Genomic DNA, 18,173 nt, shown 5'->3' on the forward strand with positions numbered 1-18,173 from the left:
TTTTTTAGAGATTGACTTTGTAGTTGTAAAATAGAATTGAGGAATTGTAATATTTCGGTTTGGTTGGATGAAAGTTTCAGAACAGACCCATTAAAGAATAAGTTTGATACTGAAGTCTTCACAATACTTTCAAAAAATTTTAAGCAATAATCTGAAGAGGGTTCTGCCTTAAAATAGGAAGATTGCCATGTGTGTACATATGTATGTATGTATGCATTTGCTGTCCTATATTTTCTCTTTTGAAGAAATGAGCATTCGTTTCTGGCTTGCTTTGTAGATTGAACCAGTGTTCTGTTCCTCTTTCTACCCATCATTTAGTTTGAAGAGGGCGTTTTGGATGCTTGCCTGTACCTGATGGACAGAGCAAAATTGGATCTATCTGGCCGAGGAAATCCTGTCAAAATCAGCCGGGTTGGCTCTGCAGTGGTAAGGCAACAGAACTGTAGAAGAGAAGGACCTACAAGGAATTTCTGGGGGCACCTCACTTCTCCCCATTATTTGCCTCTCCACACCATGTCTTCCTTCTCTCCCCCAGGCAGCTTTTCTCCTTTCCTTCACTTAACTCACCAAACTACCTTTTTCTATGCACCCTCCCCTTCCCCTTCTCCTCTCCCTTTCCCTGATTCCTTCCCTTCCTTCCATTTTTTACCTTTTTCAGTTTTTCTTTCTCACATACCTTTAACTGACAGAAACCAAGGCTTGGAAGGTTCAGCAATACTTTTCTTGTCGCTTATCAACCCCTAATATGGCCACCAAGATCCCACAAGTTCCTAATGGCCATTCATCTCTTAAAGCTAGAGATGTTGCTTCTATTATTTTGGGATTCTTTTAACCCCTCCACTGGCGTTTTTCTGAGGAAAGCCTCTTCAACCTGCCTAAATAAGTCTGGCTCAAGCTAGAATGTTAGTTAGTTAGGAAATGCAAATATGGAGGCATGCTACACTTTGAGAAAAGTGCTGATAATGTGGTATTAAATCTAGAATGTTTCTAATCAGTGTTAGAGCAGGAGATTTTTCCACAGCCTTTCTCTAATTTCTCAAAGCTGCCAGTCATCTGGCTGGTGATTGGTTTGGGTGGCAAAGTTTATACATATCAATGTTGAGTCTTGCTTATGAAGAGCCTCTTTTGATCCAACATATTTTCCGCAGCAGCTAAAGGTCTAACCCCGAAACTCCTTTGGGCCTGCTGCTGAATCCTTATCTCATTCTGTCCTAAGGGTTCACAGGAAGTCGATTTTCTAATTAGAAACCAGTAGTTAATCCAGCCAAAAGCTTTTCAATGAAAGTTGTGATTTATTTGGCAAGAACTTAGCAGCTCTGCATTAACATAATTAAAAGGTACAGAGGAAAGGAGCTTTTCCACAGAGCCTCCACTGATTTGGTTCAGATTGCTGGGGGGAAATATTGCTCACTAATAGCTATCTGTTCAGTCATTAGTCAGCAAACTCTCACTTCATACAACCTTTCCTCAAGCAAACTTCTCAACAAGCAAAATCTTTCTTGTTCTCATGATGGGCACCTCCAGTGGCCCTATTTTTCTTCACGTGCCTTTTACTCTGGAGGAATTCTACTAAAAGGATTGCAAAGGAGTAAAATGGGAACAAATAACAGAAGTTTGGTGCCCAATTTCTCTTGTAAAATAGGTCAGCTTTCCTTTCTATGATCTGTTCATCCCACAGTAAATACTGATCGTTTGGGTTGAATTGCACTGCAGTTCTGAAGCCGTGTTAAACCTACCAGGAACTAAACTTTGGGTTGTGGTGGTAAACCTCATGACTTCCAAAAGTCAGAAATGTGTAACATTCACAAGAGTGGTCCTCAGCATTCATATTTCACTTCCATGATATCAGAATATTTCCACAAAATCCGCATTAGTTGCCCAAATAATTTTTTTCGTAATTCTCATTTCTTTAAACTCTCAGGAGCAGTTTTGTTGTACATATAACGATGACACCTCCCAATGAATGCATGTGGGAATCCTCCCACCAATATATATTTAGGTTTTACATACTTAGATATGAAATCTTTAGGAAGGAAATGTAAGTCAATCTGTGGGAGAAAGTGGGCATATATGGTAGTGATCTGATGCCCATCCAACTGGACAAGACACTGGAAAAGAAACGTCAGCCATGCATGTGGATTAGAGCCATGAGGCAGAGGTAGATAAGGTTTAATCTTCACCCCTGAGGTTTTGGTGATTGAAGCCACATGTTCTTCTCACTTGATTTTAGCTCAGTTGTAGCCCCTGGAGTCCTCGTCTCGTGGAGCCCCCTGTTTTGATCCCCCATTTTAGTTCTAACATGGGCTTATGGCTAGAAAACGGAGTCTGAATCCTGCTTGAGTTAAGCTAATAGCAGTGGCAGAGAAGCATGCTGAAGGCAGGGTGGTGAGTCATCAAGCAGCAATGGTGCAGACCTGCTCCTCCCTAAAGCCCATCTCAGGCTGATTAAACCAGAAGGCCGTTCTCCCCCTGCCCCCCTGGACTTCGGAGCCTCCTCCCTAAATAATTTGGCCCTAATGAACGACCCAGGTTTCTAAGACAATGAGCAATGGACTGACCCAGCTTGTTTCTTCCCCATCTTAGTGACTGTACAGAAAGATTTCTTGTTATTCACCCAGCTGTAAGTGTTTCTCCAAACCTCCTCCATGGAGCATTTTTAATTGTTATGCAAACCAGGAAAATTCCCTTTTTCAATATCAGCCCCCCCACCCCCACTTTAAAGTTGGGTGATTCTCCAGAATTAGGTTTTCTGATAGCCTCAATGCAGAGCAGGATCTAGCAGGTGATCAGCCTGATAACAGACCCATCACCCTCCCAGGGACAGCCAGCCGTCCCTCCTGGTCCTCTGTTCATTTATCATTGCCCCACCTTATGAACAGCACATTCCAGATCATGAACATCTGTACTGTAAGTATCGCCCACAAATCTCCAATACTTTGAACATCTGAAAATGGCTGTGTTACTTTGCATAATTTTTCTGTTGTTGGTCTTGGTAAAAAAAATTAAAAGACTGACAGCTGTTTCATAGACAAGTAGTAAAAGTAAACAGGACTCCTTGTGTCACCTTAAAAGCTAACATTTAATTCCACAATAAGCTTTCAGGGACTAGACACTATTTCTTCATTTCTCCATTTGCACGGAGTGCATCCTCATCATGCAGTTCTTTTATTGCGAGGGAGTGGGGGGGAGTGGTATTGAAAAACAAACAGCAGGGCCAAGGAGTCCTGACTAGCAGAAAGTAGAGAATGAAATAGAATTATGTTGAATTCAGATTTAATCTGGACTGTTCACTGTTATGTCAAATTAGTTAACACCTTTAGTGAATGGGGAGTCACAGATTTTGTTAAGATTGTCACAACTATAATGAGATAAAATTCCTAAACCCTGGTTCAGCCCAGAGTGGGGAGATAATATGTGAAGCCCCATAATAAATTCCAATTCAGCCATTTCATTCTGGAATTTCCATTTAAATTTCTTTTGTTGGACAATGGGGACTTTAAGTTCAGACAGAGTGCCCAATAAACTAAAATGTTACCTTTTGGATTCTGACTAGTGCAATAATTAATGCCAGATTTATGACATGATGACTTGTAGAGACGGACTAGTTTGTCCCATGTGGACAGCAGAAGGGCATTGTTTGCACATGATATCGTATGTTACTAGGGTTACCAGGTCCTCTTATCCTCCTGGTAGTGGGGGGACCTGGCACTTTCCTCTCTGATGTCCTCGCACACACATGCTCCCAGAGCGCTGTGATGACATCACTTCCAGGAGTGACATCATCGCACAGGCCCCAGGAGTGCCCTGGGCTTTGTGCCAGTTTGATTTGGGCCCCCAACAGGCCAAACTGGCCCAGGCACACTCTCGGGGCCTGTGCAATGATGTTATTCCTGGGAGTGATGTTGTTGTGCTGTGCTGTGCTGAGAGTGTGCCTTGGGGGGGGCGCTGTTCCTGCACCTTTTCCCCCTGGTGGCAGTGGGAGGAGGCTGGGAGCGGGGGATTCCCCCACTTCCACTGGGAAACCAGCAACCCTATATATATCACATTGAAGGATAAACATATATGGCCTCACATTTCCTTCACCTATTTAAAGGCTGTAATATGCTCTGTATTTTTTCACCATAGTACTAAATTTGCCTTTCGCTTTCCCTGGGGGCTCCTGTGCCTTGCCTGTAGTGTTTGTGTGTTCAACTGCTAAAGATTCCTTCAGGGTTCTACAGGCCTCTTCATGTAGAATACTGATCGTTGTTCCTGGATCCACGAGCAATGGTATTTTATTGTTTCTTTGGTAAAATAATTGTTTTAGCTTGAACACCTTTTTGAGTCAGTTCCAGTTCCTCTCTCTTTATTCTTAAAATTAAAGTATAAAAGTACAGTAAAGAATGTAAATGCCTAGAAACATATATTCACAAGAAAAGTAACAGTGCAATCCCAAAGAAAGTGTAAACCCATTGACTTCTGTGGATTTTGGATAGGGTCGCCAACTCTAGATTGGAAAATTCCTGGAGATTTGGAGTGAAGCTTAGGGAAGGTGGGGTTTGGGGAGGGGAGGGACCTCATCAAGGTATAAATCCATCAAGTCTACCCTCCAAAGCAGCCATTTTCCCTGGAGGGATCTAATCTCTGTAGTCTAATGATCACTTGTAATTCTGTGAGATCTCCAGGCCCTACCTGGAGGTTGATAACCCTTGTTTCAGAGGGTGTAACTCTATGTAGATTTTACTCTACCCACCATAAACACTAAAGCAAGGAGCATGATATCTCGCAGGTCTCTTTTTCAGCAGGAACATGGTGGAACAGGGTTCCAGCACCTTTTGAAAATGGTCACGTGGCCAGTGGCCCCACCCTCTGATCTGAAAAAAAGCCCACTTCGCCTGATGCTAGAGGGATGAGGGAATCCCCTCGCCCCTCTCTCACTGGGTGAAGGAAGCACCTTGTTCCTTGCTCCAGCAAGGAGGGGAGTGGCATGGGGGCAATTGAAACTTTAAAAACTCCTTGCTCCAGCTGACTGGCGCTAGTCAGCTGGAGCAAGGGGGGAGTTTAGATCACCCTCCACGCTGCTTATAAGCAGTGAGGGGGCGATTTAAAATTTAATCCCCCCTTGCTCCAGCTGACTGGTGCCAATCAGCTGGAGCAAGGGAGGGAGTTTAGATTGCAAGTGGCGCAGAGGGCAATTTAAACTCCCCCCTTGCAGGAGCGTTCCTGGGGGTGGCTACGCCCTGCTCGATGATATCACTTCGCAGAAGTTACATCATTGCATGGTCCTGGGAGCACGTGCATGCTTTGCGTGTGCACATATGGTACCAGAGGCACCACCTCCTGACAGGAGTTGCCCCGTGTGCTGGCAACCCACTGAGTTCCACCACCTCTTTTCCCAGGAAAAAAGTCCTGTCTCAATGTAATCCACACTTTGTGTACAATATTTCAGCGTGCATGGAAATGACCCAAACATGGATATAATACATATAAAATGTTTAAAGAAGAAAATCCTAGGTCATGAAGCTGTATAATAACTGACTACAATATAGGCTAACAAGTAAAAAAAAATGTTAATATAGGCACAGAGAAAGCCACAAATAAATAAACATTCTGTAAAAAAATCAGAAGTATCAGAAAAGTCATTGTTCATATGAATTATGGTTATTGGATTCACAGCCCTTCTACAATTCTTAAGAAGATTTGATTGAAATGGATTTTTGGCTGGCTTTTGTAATCAATAGCTATATCTAGATGTTGTTCTATATGTATAATATTCATATTTTGTGTTTTCACATTGATTGATATATCATTCACAACTTGCAAATTATATTGATGTATTGTCCTCCACATTTTGGTGTTTACAGCATTATTCTTCTTATAACACCTACTTTTAGACACTGTTTTTCTTTTATACGGCTTTCATTTGTTATTCAAAGGAGGCCTGTCCCTTTTTGGCGGTTCTTCTGTTTATTCCAAAACATAATTCTCTCCACTGCTCATTTAGTTTACCTGATGCTTTGGCTTGGTTCTCCCCATGTTCAGCTTTTGCATCAATCTATGTCAGTATGATTCCCTGCCACCCCCGCCCACCCCGGCCTGGCAGTCTTTTCCATTTTTTATTTGTAGGTGGAAGAAGTGGGAATGTCCTTTGCTAATGAATGTCTCCTTTTTAGTCTTATTCCAGATTATAGATTTGCTTGTTTATTGGTATTTTCCCTTAGACTTTTCAGAGTGTGCCAATTCTACTTCCTTGCAGCAATTTACCTTATTCGGATAGACTCTGCCAATGTGTTTTGAAAAAGGTTGACTCCTTGTCCCATATGATACTGGAATGCCCTCATTATAACTCTTTTCATGAATTATGGATTGCCCCTATTTTAACTAAATTACCTTTCACTGTATTAAAGATAATATAGTCCACTATCTGTTGGTGGATAGAGAACAAGTGCTATGCTGGCTGTGGCCAAGTATCTCTCTACCATATTTACCTTAAAGAAATAAAGACTCCCTATCAGCTGCTCAAGGAAGGAAGGAAGGAAGGACAGCATGCAAGAACTAGCAGTTTGGCTGGTGCAGTGTCACAATCTGAAACTTTTGAAGTTCCATTGAACTGCACCTTTGTAGAATCTGTGACTTGATCTCTTTAGCGGTGTTTGGAGATGAACACTTCATTGCTGTTCCACTTATTGCACCTGCAGCTTGCTACTTTGCTACTCTAAACATAAATTTTAAACTCATCATTTGTTTATGATAGGGTTGCCTGCCAACTCCAGCTTGGGAAATTCCTAGAAATTTGGAGGTAGTGCCTGGGGAAAGGGGAGTCTACGGAAAGGAGGGAGCTCAGCAGGGAAGCGATGTCATGGAGTCCACCCTCTGAAGTTGCCATTTACTCCAGTGGGACTGATTTACACAGTTTGAGGTCACATGCAATTCTGGGAGTATTCCCACCCCACTTGAAAGTTGGTAACTCTAGTTTTACAGTTAATTAGAACAATCTGTGAGTCATTGGAGAGTTGTTGGGAAGTAATATCATACCCTGTATTCAATCTTTAACTGATGAACCATTTTTTTAGTGCATAATGTAAAATAATGTAAAAACAAATCACTCTACCTTGAAATCAAAAACGTGAGGAGCTAAAGGTTTTGCAGTCTCTGTATCCAATTTTCCACTTCGGGCCTTTGGCATTATTTACATGCTGTTTTGATTTTGGGAAGGTTGGCATTCCTTGGGCAGCCATTTTAGAAGTCACCATTTGCATCCGTTCCCCTCTGTTGTGCAAAGCAAGGCAGTCTTTATTTTCACTAGCTTGCTTATTTACTGTAGGTGTCTGCAGTTAGGTATTTATTTATTTCCCCCTCTTTGCCATATAGCATTGCTTATGAAAAACTGCTCAGAGACTTAAAGTTGCTTCAGACACTAGCATAATTTTACTGTGCAAAAGTGCAGTCATCTTTCTTAGCTTGCAGCTAAGATGTACAAATGCTTCAGTTATTACTGCAGGCAAACTTGTCAGTGGTAGAGCAAATGCTTTGCATGCAGAAGATCCCAGGTTCAGTCTCTGGCATCGCCAGTTGAAATGGATCAACTAGTATGTGTAGTGAAAGACCTCTTCTTTAGAACCTGGAGAGCTGCTGCCAGTCAGAGCAGAAAATACTGACCATGATAGACTAATGGTCAGTATAAGGTAGCTCTGTGTATTCATATATTGTCTGTTTTCTTCAACATGAATGGTAAGGGCATCAACATTCCCTTCAATATGGCAAAGATATATAGCAGAATTGTGCCCTCTAATAACTAGGGGTGTGCGTTTTGGGTTCCCGATTCGGAAAAAAACTAATCGGGCCCAATTCGTAAAGATTGATGGCCCCAATTCAGAAATACCGAATCAAAGCGTCCTGAAGCGATTTGGGTTGCTTTGGGAAACTTTGGGGACTTTTTAAAGGGCTCCCTCCCTCCCACCCACCCACCCCACTTATCTGGGACATCCTGGCAGTGGCGGCGCAAGTGGCGTGGGTGGTGGAAGTGCCGGCTGTGGCCTTCCCTGCCGCCCTGCAGGCCGCGGCAGTGGCAGTTGCACCGGCTGTGGCTTTCCCTGCCACCCAGCTGACCGCTGCAGAGGCAGAAGCGGCAGCACAGGTGGCGGAGGCACTGGCTGTGGCCTTCCCTGCCACCCTGCTGGCCACTGCGGAGGCAGAAGTGGCAGTGTGGGTGGCGGAGGCGCTGGTTCCGGCCTTCCCCACCACCCAGCTGGCCACCGCAGAGGCACAGGAAGTAGCGCGGACGGTGGAGGAACTGGCTCCTGCCTTCAGGAAAGGTAAGTGGGGTTGGGGTTGGGGGAAGGGGGGCCGGGGGCCTCACTTCGATATGCTCCAAATCATTACAAAGCATACTGAAGTGATTCTGATAACCCGAATCCGAAGTGGCTTGCCGCTTTGGGTTTTGGGTTATTCCGAATCTTTTTTCTGCTTCGGGTAAACCCAAAGCAGGAAAACTGAATATTTCCCCGGCGCACACCCCTACTAATAACAGCGTTCTCTAGTCCAATATTTCTCCTGCACCAGTGTGAGGTAATGCTTAGAGGGTTGTGTCTCTCAGCTGCTAGTCCAGGTTCAAGTTCCCACCCTGTGTGAAGCTCACTAGGTAACTGGATCAGTTCTTCCTCAACCTCACCTTCCTCACAGGGATGTCATGGGGATAAAATTGGGAAAATGTATGCCACTCTGTGTTCCTTGAATGAAGGCCATGAAAAGTAGTAGGTAGATAGATTTAGAGGATTCCCATTTTTAAAAAACTTGGAAATATTGTCAATACATAGGAATGTATATGTCAACAATGATGTTTTTTATTTCCCACTCTCTCTCCCCTTTCAGATCAATTCTCAAGATGACCAGGGTGTGCTTGTTGGGTCTTGGAGCAATTTTTATGAATATGGAGTCCCACCATCAGCCTGGACAGGAAGTGTAGACATTCTGCTGGAATATTATAGTTCTAAAGAGCCAGTGCGGTATGGCCAGTGCTGGGTCTTTGCTGGAGTCTTCAACACTTGTACGTATGAGAAAAGTGTGAAAAAATATGGTCTTTTTTGGCATGTTCATTGTTGCCTTTTCATTCTCAAATGAACCAAAGATTTTGGGGGGGGGGGTTGTTGTGGCACAGCGGTAGAACCTTTGCTTGGCATGCAGAAGGTCCCAGGTTCAATCCCCCAGCAGCTCTGGTTAAAAGAACCATGTGGTAGGTGATGTGATGGACCTTTGCCTGAGATCCTGGAGAGCCACTGCCAGTCTGAGCAGACAATAATGACCTTGATGGATCAAGGGTCTGATTCTATATAAGGCAGACTCGTGTGTGCATGGTTTTCTTTCTCAGCTTTCTGATAGTTATTGTTAACATGTTTCAGGTGGGTAGCCATGTTGGTCTGTAGTAGAAGAGTAAGATTCTGGTCCAATAGCACCTTAAAGACCAACTAGATTTCCAGAGTATGAGCTTTTGAAAGCTCATTGTCATTGTTAACTTGTGTCAATCTAATACTAATAATTTCAGTGGTGTTTAAAATATGCAGTGTTATCTATAGGACTTTAAGCCTACAAGCACATTATGTCATTGAAATGGCAATCTTATGTGTACTAAGACTGAACAATACAGAAAAAAGTAGCAGCCCTGTCCCTCCTTCTTTCCTCTCCTGTAGTAGTAATATATAATATCATCACACTGCAAGATTTCCCACCCTGCAAATGGCAACCAATGAAGTAGAGGAAAAGCAGAAAAGCTTACAATACAATAATACCTCATCATACTCTATCTATTCTTCTTTGAAATTGATTGTTTTCGTCTGCTGTTACTGTGTATTTTTTACCCAGTTATATGGTATTTATTTGCTGGGTTTAATATGATTTAATTTGTTTTTAGTGATCTTACAGGTTTGTTGTTATTTCTTATTGTGAGCTCCTTGAGTGCTCTGAGTAGTGGAAAGTAAATAAATGTAGCCTGAGGTTCTGCCTTTGTTGGCCACTCTGTCCTGCCTTACACCGCGTGTAAAGACTTCTGCTTGCCTCTGGGATGGGTACAACTCTATAAGATGAAATAGCTCACACAAACAAGACCCATGGTATCAGAAAATTCTCTCAAAATCTGAGGACATTGTGATTGCTAGGAAGTGGAAATGCTGTACATAGGAATACAAATAAGAATGATCCTGAATGGTGGGAAGATGAACTAACTTCTGTGGTTGGACAACACCTCCCTCCTGCATAAGTCTGCAGTGCCCCCTTACTGACTTCCCTCTGCCTTGGAAATTGAAACCAGATAACGAGGCACTAGAATAACTGTCAGATCAGAAGGTTTCCAGCCACTTCAAAATGTTGAGAAGTATTTAATTTACTACATTTTCAAATAGGCATTCTTTGTCAGATTTTGATTAGCAAATTCTGACTGCATATCCCTAATTCCTGATTCACTCCGGATGATACTCCAGTACCCTTTACAAGGAATAATTTCCTTTATTTTCATCCACTGACTCTCAATTGAAAGCAAATATTATGACTGTAGATGGCAGAAGCTGGAAATGCTTATGCTTTTGATTTTCCAAAGTGATTTGGCCAAGAGATAAATATCCAATATATTCACTTGTTTTTGAAAATGAAGATGCTGGAATGTAGATCTCTGTTTAGGCATATATTTCTTTCTGTGGTTGTGCACACAGACACTGAAGTGAACAACCTGTTTATATCACAGCTGGCAGAACTCCAGAGCAAGCCAGTCTTCTACTCAGTACTCATGCCAATATTAGTAGGTATTACCAGCCCTTGAAAACATGTCTTCTTCTTGGCTAATCTGTCTTCCTCTTACAGTCATACATTAAAAACTCATCCATCTCAATTAGTGGTGTTCTTATAATTTTCTATGGTGCAGTCATATGTAGGCAAACTTTATATGTCCCTTCGTCCCAAGGTTTCAGGTGCTGCACCTCCCACTAACCACAGTGGGACAGAGACCTATTTGGATCTGAATGCAGAATTCAATAGAGTGGGTTGACATTTATACTGTAAGGACAAGAGAAGACAAAAATCTAGCTATGTTATGGACTTCAGAGCTCATGCTGAGTATTGATGGCTCTTTTCTAAAGTTTTGTATCATATGTATGTTTTATATATTTATATGTTTGTGTGAGTTTTTTGTATGGTACACTGCTCTGAGTATTTCTTTCAAATAGAAAGGCAAGATAAGTCTCAGACTTAGACTAGGTTCAGTGATGGTGCATCTGTGTTGCATACAAAATGCCCAGGGTTCAGTCCTTACTTTCAGGTAGTAGGTGATGTGAAAGACCCCTCCCCCAAACCCTGGAGAATCTTGGCTGGTCCAAGTAGATAATACTGAGCTAGATGGACCAAGGGTCCAACTTGCTATTGGGCAGCTTCATACATTCACCCACATTTTAACACAGAACAGGAAGTGAAGGAAACATTACCTACCTCACAGACAGACTTGCCAGGTTCCTACTGGTGATGGTGGGTCCTCGGCCACCAGCGGGCACTTACTGCCGCCTCTCAGTTGGGTTGCAGAAGAAAATAGGTTGGAAAATGGGGGGTAATGGGCAGCATCCCTACATGCTGATGTTGCTCCCTATGCACCAGGAAGTGACGACAGTGCATAGAGTCTTGCCCACAACAATAGAGTTTTGCCCCAAGCCCAAATCCATATGGTTTTGCCCAAATGCTAGAGCATCCATGGTAACATGCTGATGTCAAATCTGGGTGCACAGGGAGTGAAGTCAGTGTATTGCCATCAACATCATCATGATGTTGCTGGCAAGCCCCATCCCCCACCTGTTAAGTCTCTTACTGGTTGCCAGCCTTGTGCTGGTAACTCTACTCACAGGGTTGTTGTAAGGATAAAATGGAACTGGGGAGGATAAGGTATGCTACCCTGATGGAGTTAGGAGAGGATTAAAATGTAGTAAATTAACAATAAAATTAAAAGGTGTCAGGTGCTTAGACCCCAAAGTGGGTGAGGACTTTGGATAGTTTTTTTTTTTTTTTTAATTTTTAAACTTTTTTTTTTTATTTCCCTACCCTTATCCCTCCCGCCCTCCCTTTAGCTACTCATCCTTTCTAGCCAGGGGCACAAGCTTAGGAGCTTCCACCGAACGTCCCGTTGTTGATCCTCCATGACCCATTTTAAATATAAATGCCATTTTTCCTTAATCTTTCCTATTCTTAATTCCCATGACTCATCCTGATTAATTATGGCTATAATGTCTGATTGAATGTATTCAAATAAATAATCCTGCCAGTTTGGTTCCGTCCACTTAGTTTTGTCTTTCCAACCAAATGCTATTACTGCTTTACCGGCTAGCACCATTGCTTTAAATAAGTCCTGTCCTTCTTTTCTGATATCTTTATGACCTAAAGTACTACCTAACATCAATTCTGGGTCTATCTTTGGTCTTATTGCGAAGAACTTATAAAGTTGCTCTGTTACCTTCTCCCAAAAAGCTTTAACTTCTGCACACTCCCACCACATATGGGAGTACCATCCTTTCCCGTTTCTGCAGTGCCAACAGTTTGAACTTAGTCTTGAGAACATATTAGCTAATATAGCCGGGGTTCTATACCACTTCGTGTAGAATTTCAATTCCAGCTCTCTGAATTTATGCACTTTTATCTCCTGTATACCTTTTATAATTCTGTCAACCCTTCTATCCGCTAGACTAATTTCTACGCTCCACTTCCCCTGAAGGAGGGTTCTTGTCCGATCTTTATCAGACATCATCCTTCTATATATCTTGCCTGCTAATCCTCTTTTTGTGTTTATCATCACCTTTAATAACTCCTCCATTGGTTCCCCCGCCGTCAGAGTCCTATTTTCGATTATCTTTTTAAGTCTATTATGTAAACCTATTAGCTTCAACCAATATTGCCTTCCTATTTCATCATGTAATGTTTGTAATGGTTTAAGTGACTGCCCACATAGTATATCTTGCAGTCTAGTGTACCCTTTCTGTTTAAGTAATCTCCACCACTTCTCATCTTCCTCCTCCTCATCCAATGCCTCTAATAATACTTGTTTAGATACTCCCTTTAACCATTTCGGTTGCCATTTCCTCCAAATCATTAATGCTGTTTTTCTCGGTCCCGGTTCTAACATACTGTATTTAAACTTTCCTCCTGTAAATACTCCAAATCTTCCAACCCCTTTATTTGCCTCATTCTCGATTCTAACCCATTTTTGTTCACTTCTCTCCCCTATTTCCATTAATGTTTTTATTTGAAATGCTTCATAATAATTTCCCAGTTCTGGGACACCCCATCCCATGTCAGATCTATGAGCATATATGAAATATCTAGAAACCCTACTTTTTTTACTGCCAAAGACCCATTCTTTTATTCTCGCATTCCAACTGTTAATTTTTTGTCTATTGATTTCTAAAGGTATCATTTGAAACAAATATAATAACTTTGGGGTCCAGAACATTTTCACTATATTAATCCTAGCTGTTATGCTTAATGTCTTCTTGCCCCACCTCCTCATTTCTTTCAATATTGTGTTCCACGTCCGATTATAATTCCTCTCTACCATCTTATTAACATTTTTAACTATATCTATCCCTAAATATCTGAATTTCTTGACCCCTAAACCTATTCCTGTCCATTTATGTATCGCTTTCCTTTCTTCCATCCTCACATTAATATACATTATCTCTGATTTTGCCATATTAACTTTTAATCCTGAGTTTAACTCAAAGTCTTCTAATATAATTTTTGTCTCTTTGACTCCTTCTTTCGGATTAGATATAACTATGATCAGGTCATCTGCAAATAAGTTTAATTTAATTTCTTCCTTGCCTATTTGACATCCCTCTATCCTCCCAGAGTTCCTAATGCGTTGAGCTAGTTGTTCTATAGCCATTATGAAGAGGAACGGGGAAAGCGGACATCCTTGCCTAACTCCTCTCTGAATTGAGAATTGTGAGGTATGTTCCCCATTGAGTCTAACCACCGCTGTGCCTTCTCTATATATTTCCTGGAATACTTGTATAATTGATTGACTAATTCCATATTTGGCCATAACTGTCCATAAAAATTGATATGACAGTGTATCAAAAGCTTTATAAACATCTAATTTTAATAAAGCCAGTTTCCTAAATTTACTATGACACAAGACATTGATTAAATTTCTTATTGGGTGTGCAATGTTTCTACCCTCCATAAAACCGTATTGATCCTCTTTTATCACTTTCCGAATAATATTCTTAAGTCTATTTGCCAATATTTTGGCAAAGAGTTTATAATCCTGATTCAGCAGGCTAATCGGTCTATATGAACCCACTTCTTGGGGGTCTCTCTTAGGTTTCAAAATCACCGTTATTTCTGCTTTCCTCCAGGTATCCGGGGCCTTTCCTCCTTTTAGTATATTATTAAATACTTCTTGTAATTCAGGGATCAATACCTCTTTCATTTCCTTATAAAATTCAGCTGAAAAACCATCTAACCCTGGAGATCTACCTGTCTTTAAGCTACCTATCGCCTGCTCAATCTCTTGACACTTTACATCCTCCTCAAGCCTCCTTCGTTCAGTTTCCGTTAACACTGTCCCTATCTCTTCCTCAAATTCCTTCACCTCTTTTTCCTCATATAAACTTTTATAAAATTTCTCAAATGCTCCTTTTATCTCCTCTGGATTCTGTGTCACCTTTTTATTTATCTTAATACTCCTCACCCTTTGTCTCTCCTTTTCCCTTCTCAGGTAATTTGCTAATCTCTTGGCTGAATTAAGTGTATTTCTCTGGTATTCGTTTTTTACCATAACCTGCTTTTTCCATAATGCCATGGAGTCAAGAACATCCAGTTTTTTCCGCAGTTCCCTAATTAATTTATGTCTATTGGGGCAAAATTTCTTTATTTGATCCTCTTGCAACTTACTTAATTCCTGTAGTTTCCCTTCCCTATCGGCATGCCATTTTTTCCTTATCTCCTTTTCTTTCATAATACATTGCCCTCTAATTACCGCCTTAGCCGCATCCCATAGTGTATTTGTCTCCACTGTTCCTCTGTTCTCTTTGAAGTATAGCTTTATTTGATCCGTAATATATCGCTTGTCCTCCTCCCTAGCCATAATCATGTTGTTGTATCTCCATGGTCTTCTAACTTGTTTATGCATTAGTATTATTTCTACACTTACCGGGGCGTGGTCTGAAATCCATATTGGATGGGTGGTTACTCTTTTTACCTCCCAGGTACTCATTCTATTTATAAGTACATAGTCTAAACATGAGGTGGTTTTATGTCTACTTGAAAAATATGTGGGTTTGGGCACTAGGTTAAGAACTTTGTGTACTTCAGTCAGATCCCATTGTTTCCAATTAATTATGTTATCTTTATTAAAATCCTTATTTAAATCTCCTGCCAAAATTACCTCTCCTTCAGAGAAGCTACGCGCTTTTTTTAATATCTTTAATAAAAAGGTTTTCTGTCCCATATTTGGAGCATATATGTTTATCAATGTTGTTAATCTATTTTCAACCAGGCATTTAACCATTATGAACCTCCCTTCAGCATCTCTTATCACTTCTATTACTCTTATATCATTCCTCTTGTGAGCCAGAATTGCCACACCTCTTGATTTTGATGATCCACGTGCCTCTGCCAAGATCCCCCAATTAGGGTCTCTGAATAAAGGTCTTTTATCTTTCTTTGATTTATGTGTTTCCTGGAGCCATGCTATATCTATATTCTGTTGTTTAAGAAATCTAAGAAGTTTATACCTTTTTAAATCCGAACCCAGACCATTGACGTTCAGTGTCAGCACCTGTAGCGTTTTATCCATTTTCAAACTCAGATTTACCTTCCCTTTGTTCCCCTGGCCCGATATTTAGTTTGATATTCCCCTTTGTATACCCAACTTCCCTTCCCTTCCCCCTCCCTCCCCCTCCCCTTCCCTTGTGTAGAGCCATGAGCTGGGGATGAGTACTCATCCCTTCTCTACACATCTGGGGTAAGCGCACCCTCCACTCCCCGAGTTATATTAATAACCATTTTAATACTATTTTAATTTTGTTTGTATACTTCCCTTAATATGTCTCAGTCTCGAGACAGTCTTGGCCTCTTGTCCTGACGGTTAGATGGACCTTCCTCAGAGTCCGGTTGCTGTGGCCGAGGTTGATGCGTTTCATCCATCGGGATTGACTCAGTATTCCTCACATTTACTCCCAAAGTTTCTAATAGGTCCCGTGCCTCTTCAGGGTTCCTCGCACAAAGCCTCCTCCCCTCTTGGTAAATAACCAGGGATGCTGGGTACGCCCAGCTGAATTTAATGTTGCTTTGGTTAAGTTTCTGTGCAAAAGGTTTCATTTGAGTCCTTTGATAAAGCGTTTCTTTGCAAAAATCTTCCTTCACATAAACCCTTCTGCCTTTAAATGTCAGCTCTTTATTTTTCTTGAGTGTTTTGAATATCCTCTGCTGTAACTTCTCCCTCACAAGCTTCATTATCACCGGGCGCGGTTCCCCCCCCATTCTTCTTGTTTGGAGTCTGTGGGCACGTTCAATATCTTCTTCTTCTATTTCCAGCTCCTGTTGTGATAACCATCCCACCAGGGTCCGCTCTAAATCACATGCTTTAACTTCTTCAGAAATACCAAAGAAAATAATGTTCCCCCTCCTATTACGGTCGGATAAGTCTACGTATTGTTTTTTCAATGAATCAATCTCCACTTTGTTCTGTTGCGCAAGAGCCTTGGCTTCCGATGCAATGCCTGCCACCAATTTAACCTCTGAGCCCAAATTTCTCATTTCTGCTGTTAGCTCAGTTAAAGAAGTTTGTATTTTGGTCTGGGAGTCAAGCATTAGTGCTTGAAATTGTGCCAGTTGTTCTGATAAGCCTTTCACAGTAGCCGCCATGTTATCTGTCTCGGCTCGTCCTCCCTTCCCTTTTAAAACTAAACAAGTTCTGTTATCCTCTCACCTATTCTTTTCACCAAGCTTCTTCTTGTTGTGCCAGACGTCTCATAAATCAGTTTCAGCAGTTTCAATCAGCAGTTTACATTCTTTTAAAGCTGTTAACTTGGATGTCCTCGGGAGAGTGGAGACAAGGCGTCCAAACGCTAGCGCGTGCGCATTGCCCTCCCCGAGGACTTTGGATAGTCAGTGGAAAGGTAAGCAGGAGAGACTGAGCTGGCTGAAAGCAGGAAGCCTGGAGGTGCAAGAGGAAGTCCTAGCTGCCACTCACAACAACAGATGGAGAGGAGGTAGCTGATTTGGGGAGCCTTGTGTTAGTCAGTACCAGACGGGCCTTCTGAAGTCATCCCAGCAAGGAAGACTCTGACCTGTGGCATGAATGCCTCAGTGGGAACAGGCTGTCTTGTTCTAATCCTTTGACTGGCAAGCTCAGCAGCAGATGGATCAGCCAAGACTGACCCATAGAGTTCCCAGCTGACACCCAGTAGCCACTGACTGTGCTGTAGGCAGGGGGTCTCAAAGAGATGCTACACTAACAAGATAGGGACCATAGACTTCATCACCATGTTGCCGTACATACTATCTATTGCTTTAAGTATGTGCTCCTATGTACTACCTGTTGCTTTAAGTATGACCCACTGGGTAGTTCTATGTTACCTAATGTCAGAATTGCTTACGCTGTGTTTCAGCATTTCTTCAACTTTGCATTGGACTTTTGATAATGTTATGGTTTTGTAATATTGCCTTTATTTATCCTATGGCATTGTTTATTGAAATGTCCTTGATATTGATTGTGCTAATCTCACTCTATGAGCTGAAACAGACGTGACGAGATACCTAGGTTCAACTCGTGTTCTCTTACTTCAAGGTTTGTCGGGAAGTGTAGGCGTCCTTGCAGCTTAAAGTTTAGCATTTACAGAGCAGCAGGGAGGGAAGTGCAGGCGTGGGGTGCCTTTCCTCCCGCTCTCGAGGTGCATCGTGGCATTTTCCCTTCCCCGCTTACATGGAGTATTGCTTCATCTCCCCCCCCCCAACACCCGGCCTGGCCCCTGCAGAGAGACACCTGGCTGCACCGGGAGAGCTGGGAGGAAAGGTGCCTAGAGCATCTCCCCCCCTCGCTCACCTGGCCCCTGCCCAAAGCCACATGGCCCAGAGCTGCATAGCCCAGCGTGCTCTGCCTTTACCCCGATCTCACAGACCGTCGCTCCACCCACCCCTTGCCCAGCCCCCGCAGAGCGATGGTG

At 42.2% G+C, this 18,173-nt stretch overlaps 1 protein-coding gene across 1 annotated transcript in view; it reads left to right on the forward strand.

The window, feature by feature from the left end:
* F13A1 (coagulation factor XIII A chain) overlaps positions 1 to 18,173 on the forward strand; it is a 126,462-nt gene that overhangs the window by 65,467 nt on the left and 42,822 nt on the right. Inside the window, exons 7-8 of the mRNA XM_054985190.1 lie at positions 319 to 426; positions 8,851 to 9,025. Of these exons, the coding sequence (XP_054841165.1) occupies positions 319 to 426; positions 8,851 to 9,025 (283 nt within the window). The remainder of the gene's footprint in view (positions 1 to 318; positions 427 to 8,850; positions 9,026 to 18,173) is intronic.

The sequence above is a fragment of the Eublepharis macularius genome, chromosome 7, assembly GCF_028583425.1.
Source record: "Eublepharis macularius isolate TG4126 chromosome 7, MPM_Emac_v1.0, whole genome shotgun sequence".
Taxonomy (NCBI): domain Eukaryota; kingdom Metazoa; phylum Chordata; class Lepidosauria; order Squamata; family Eublepharidae; genus Eublepharis; species Eublepharis macularius.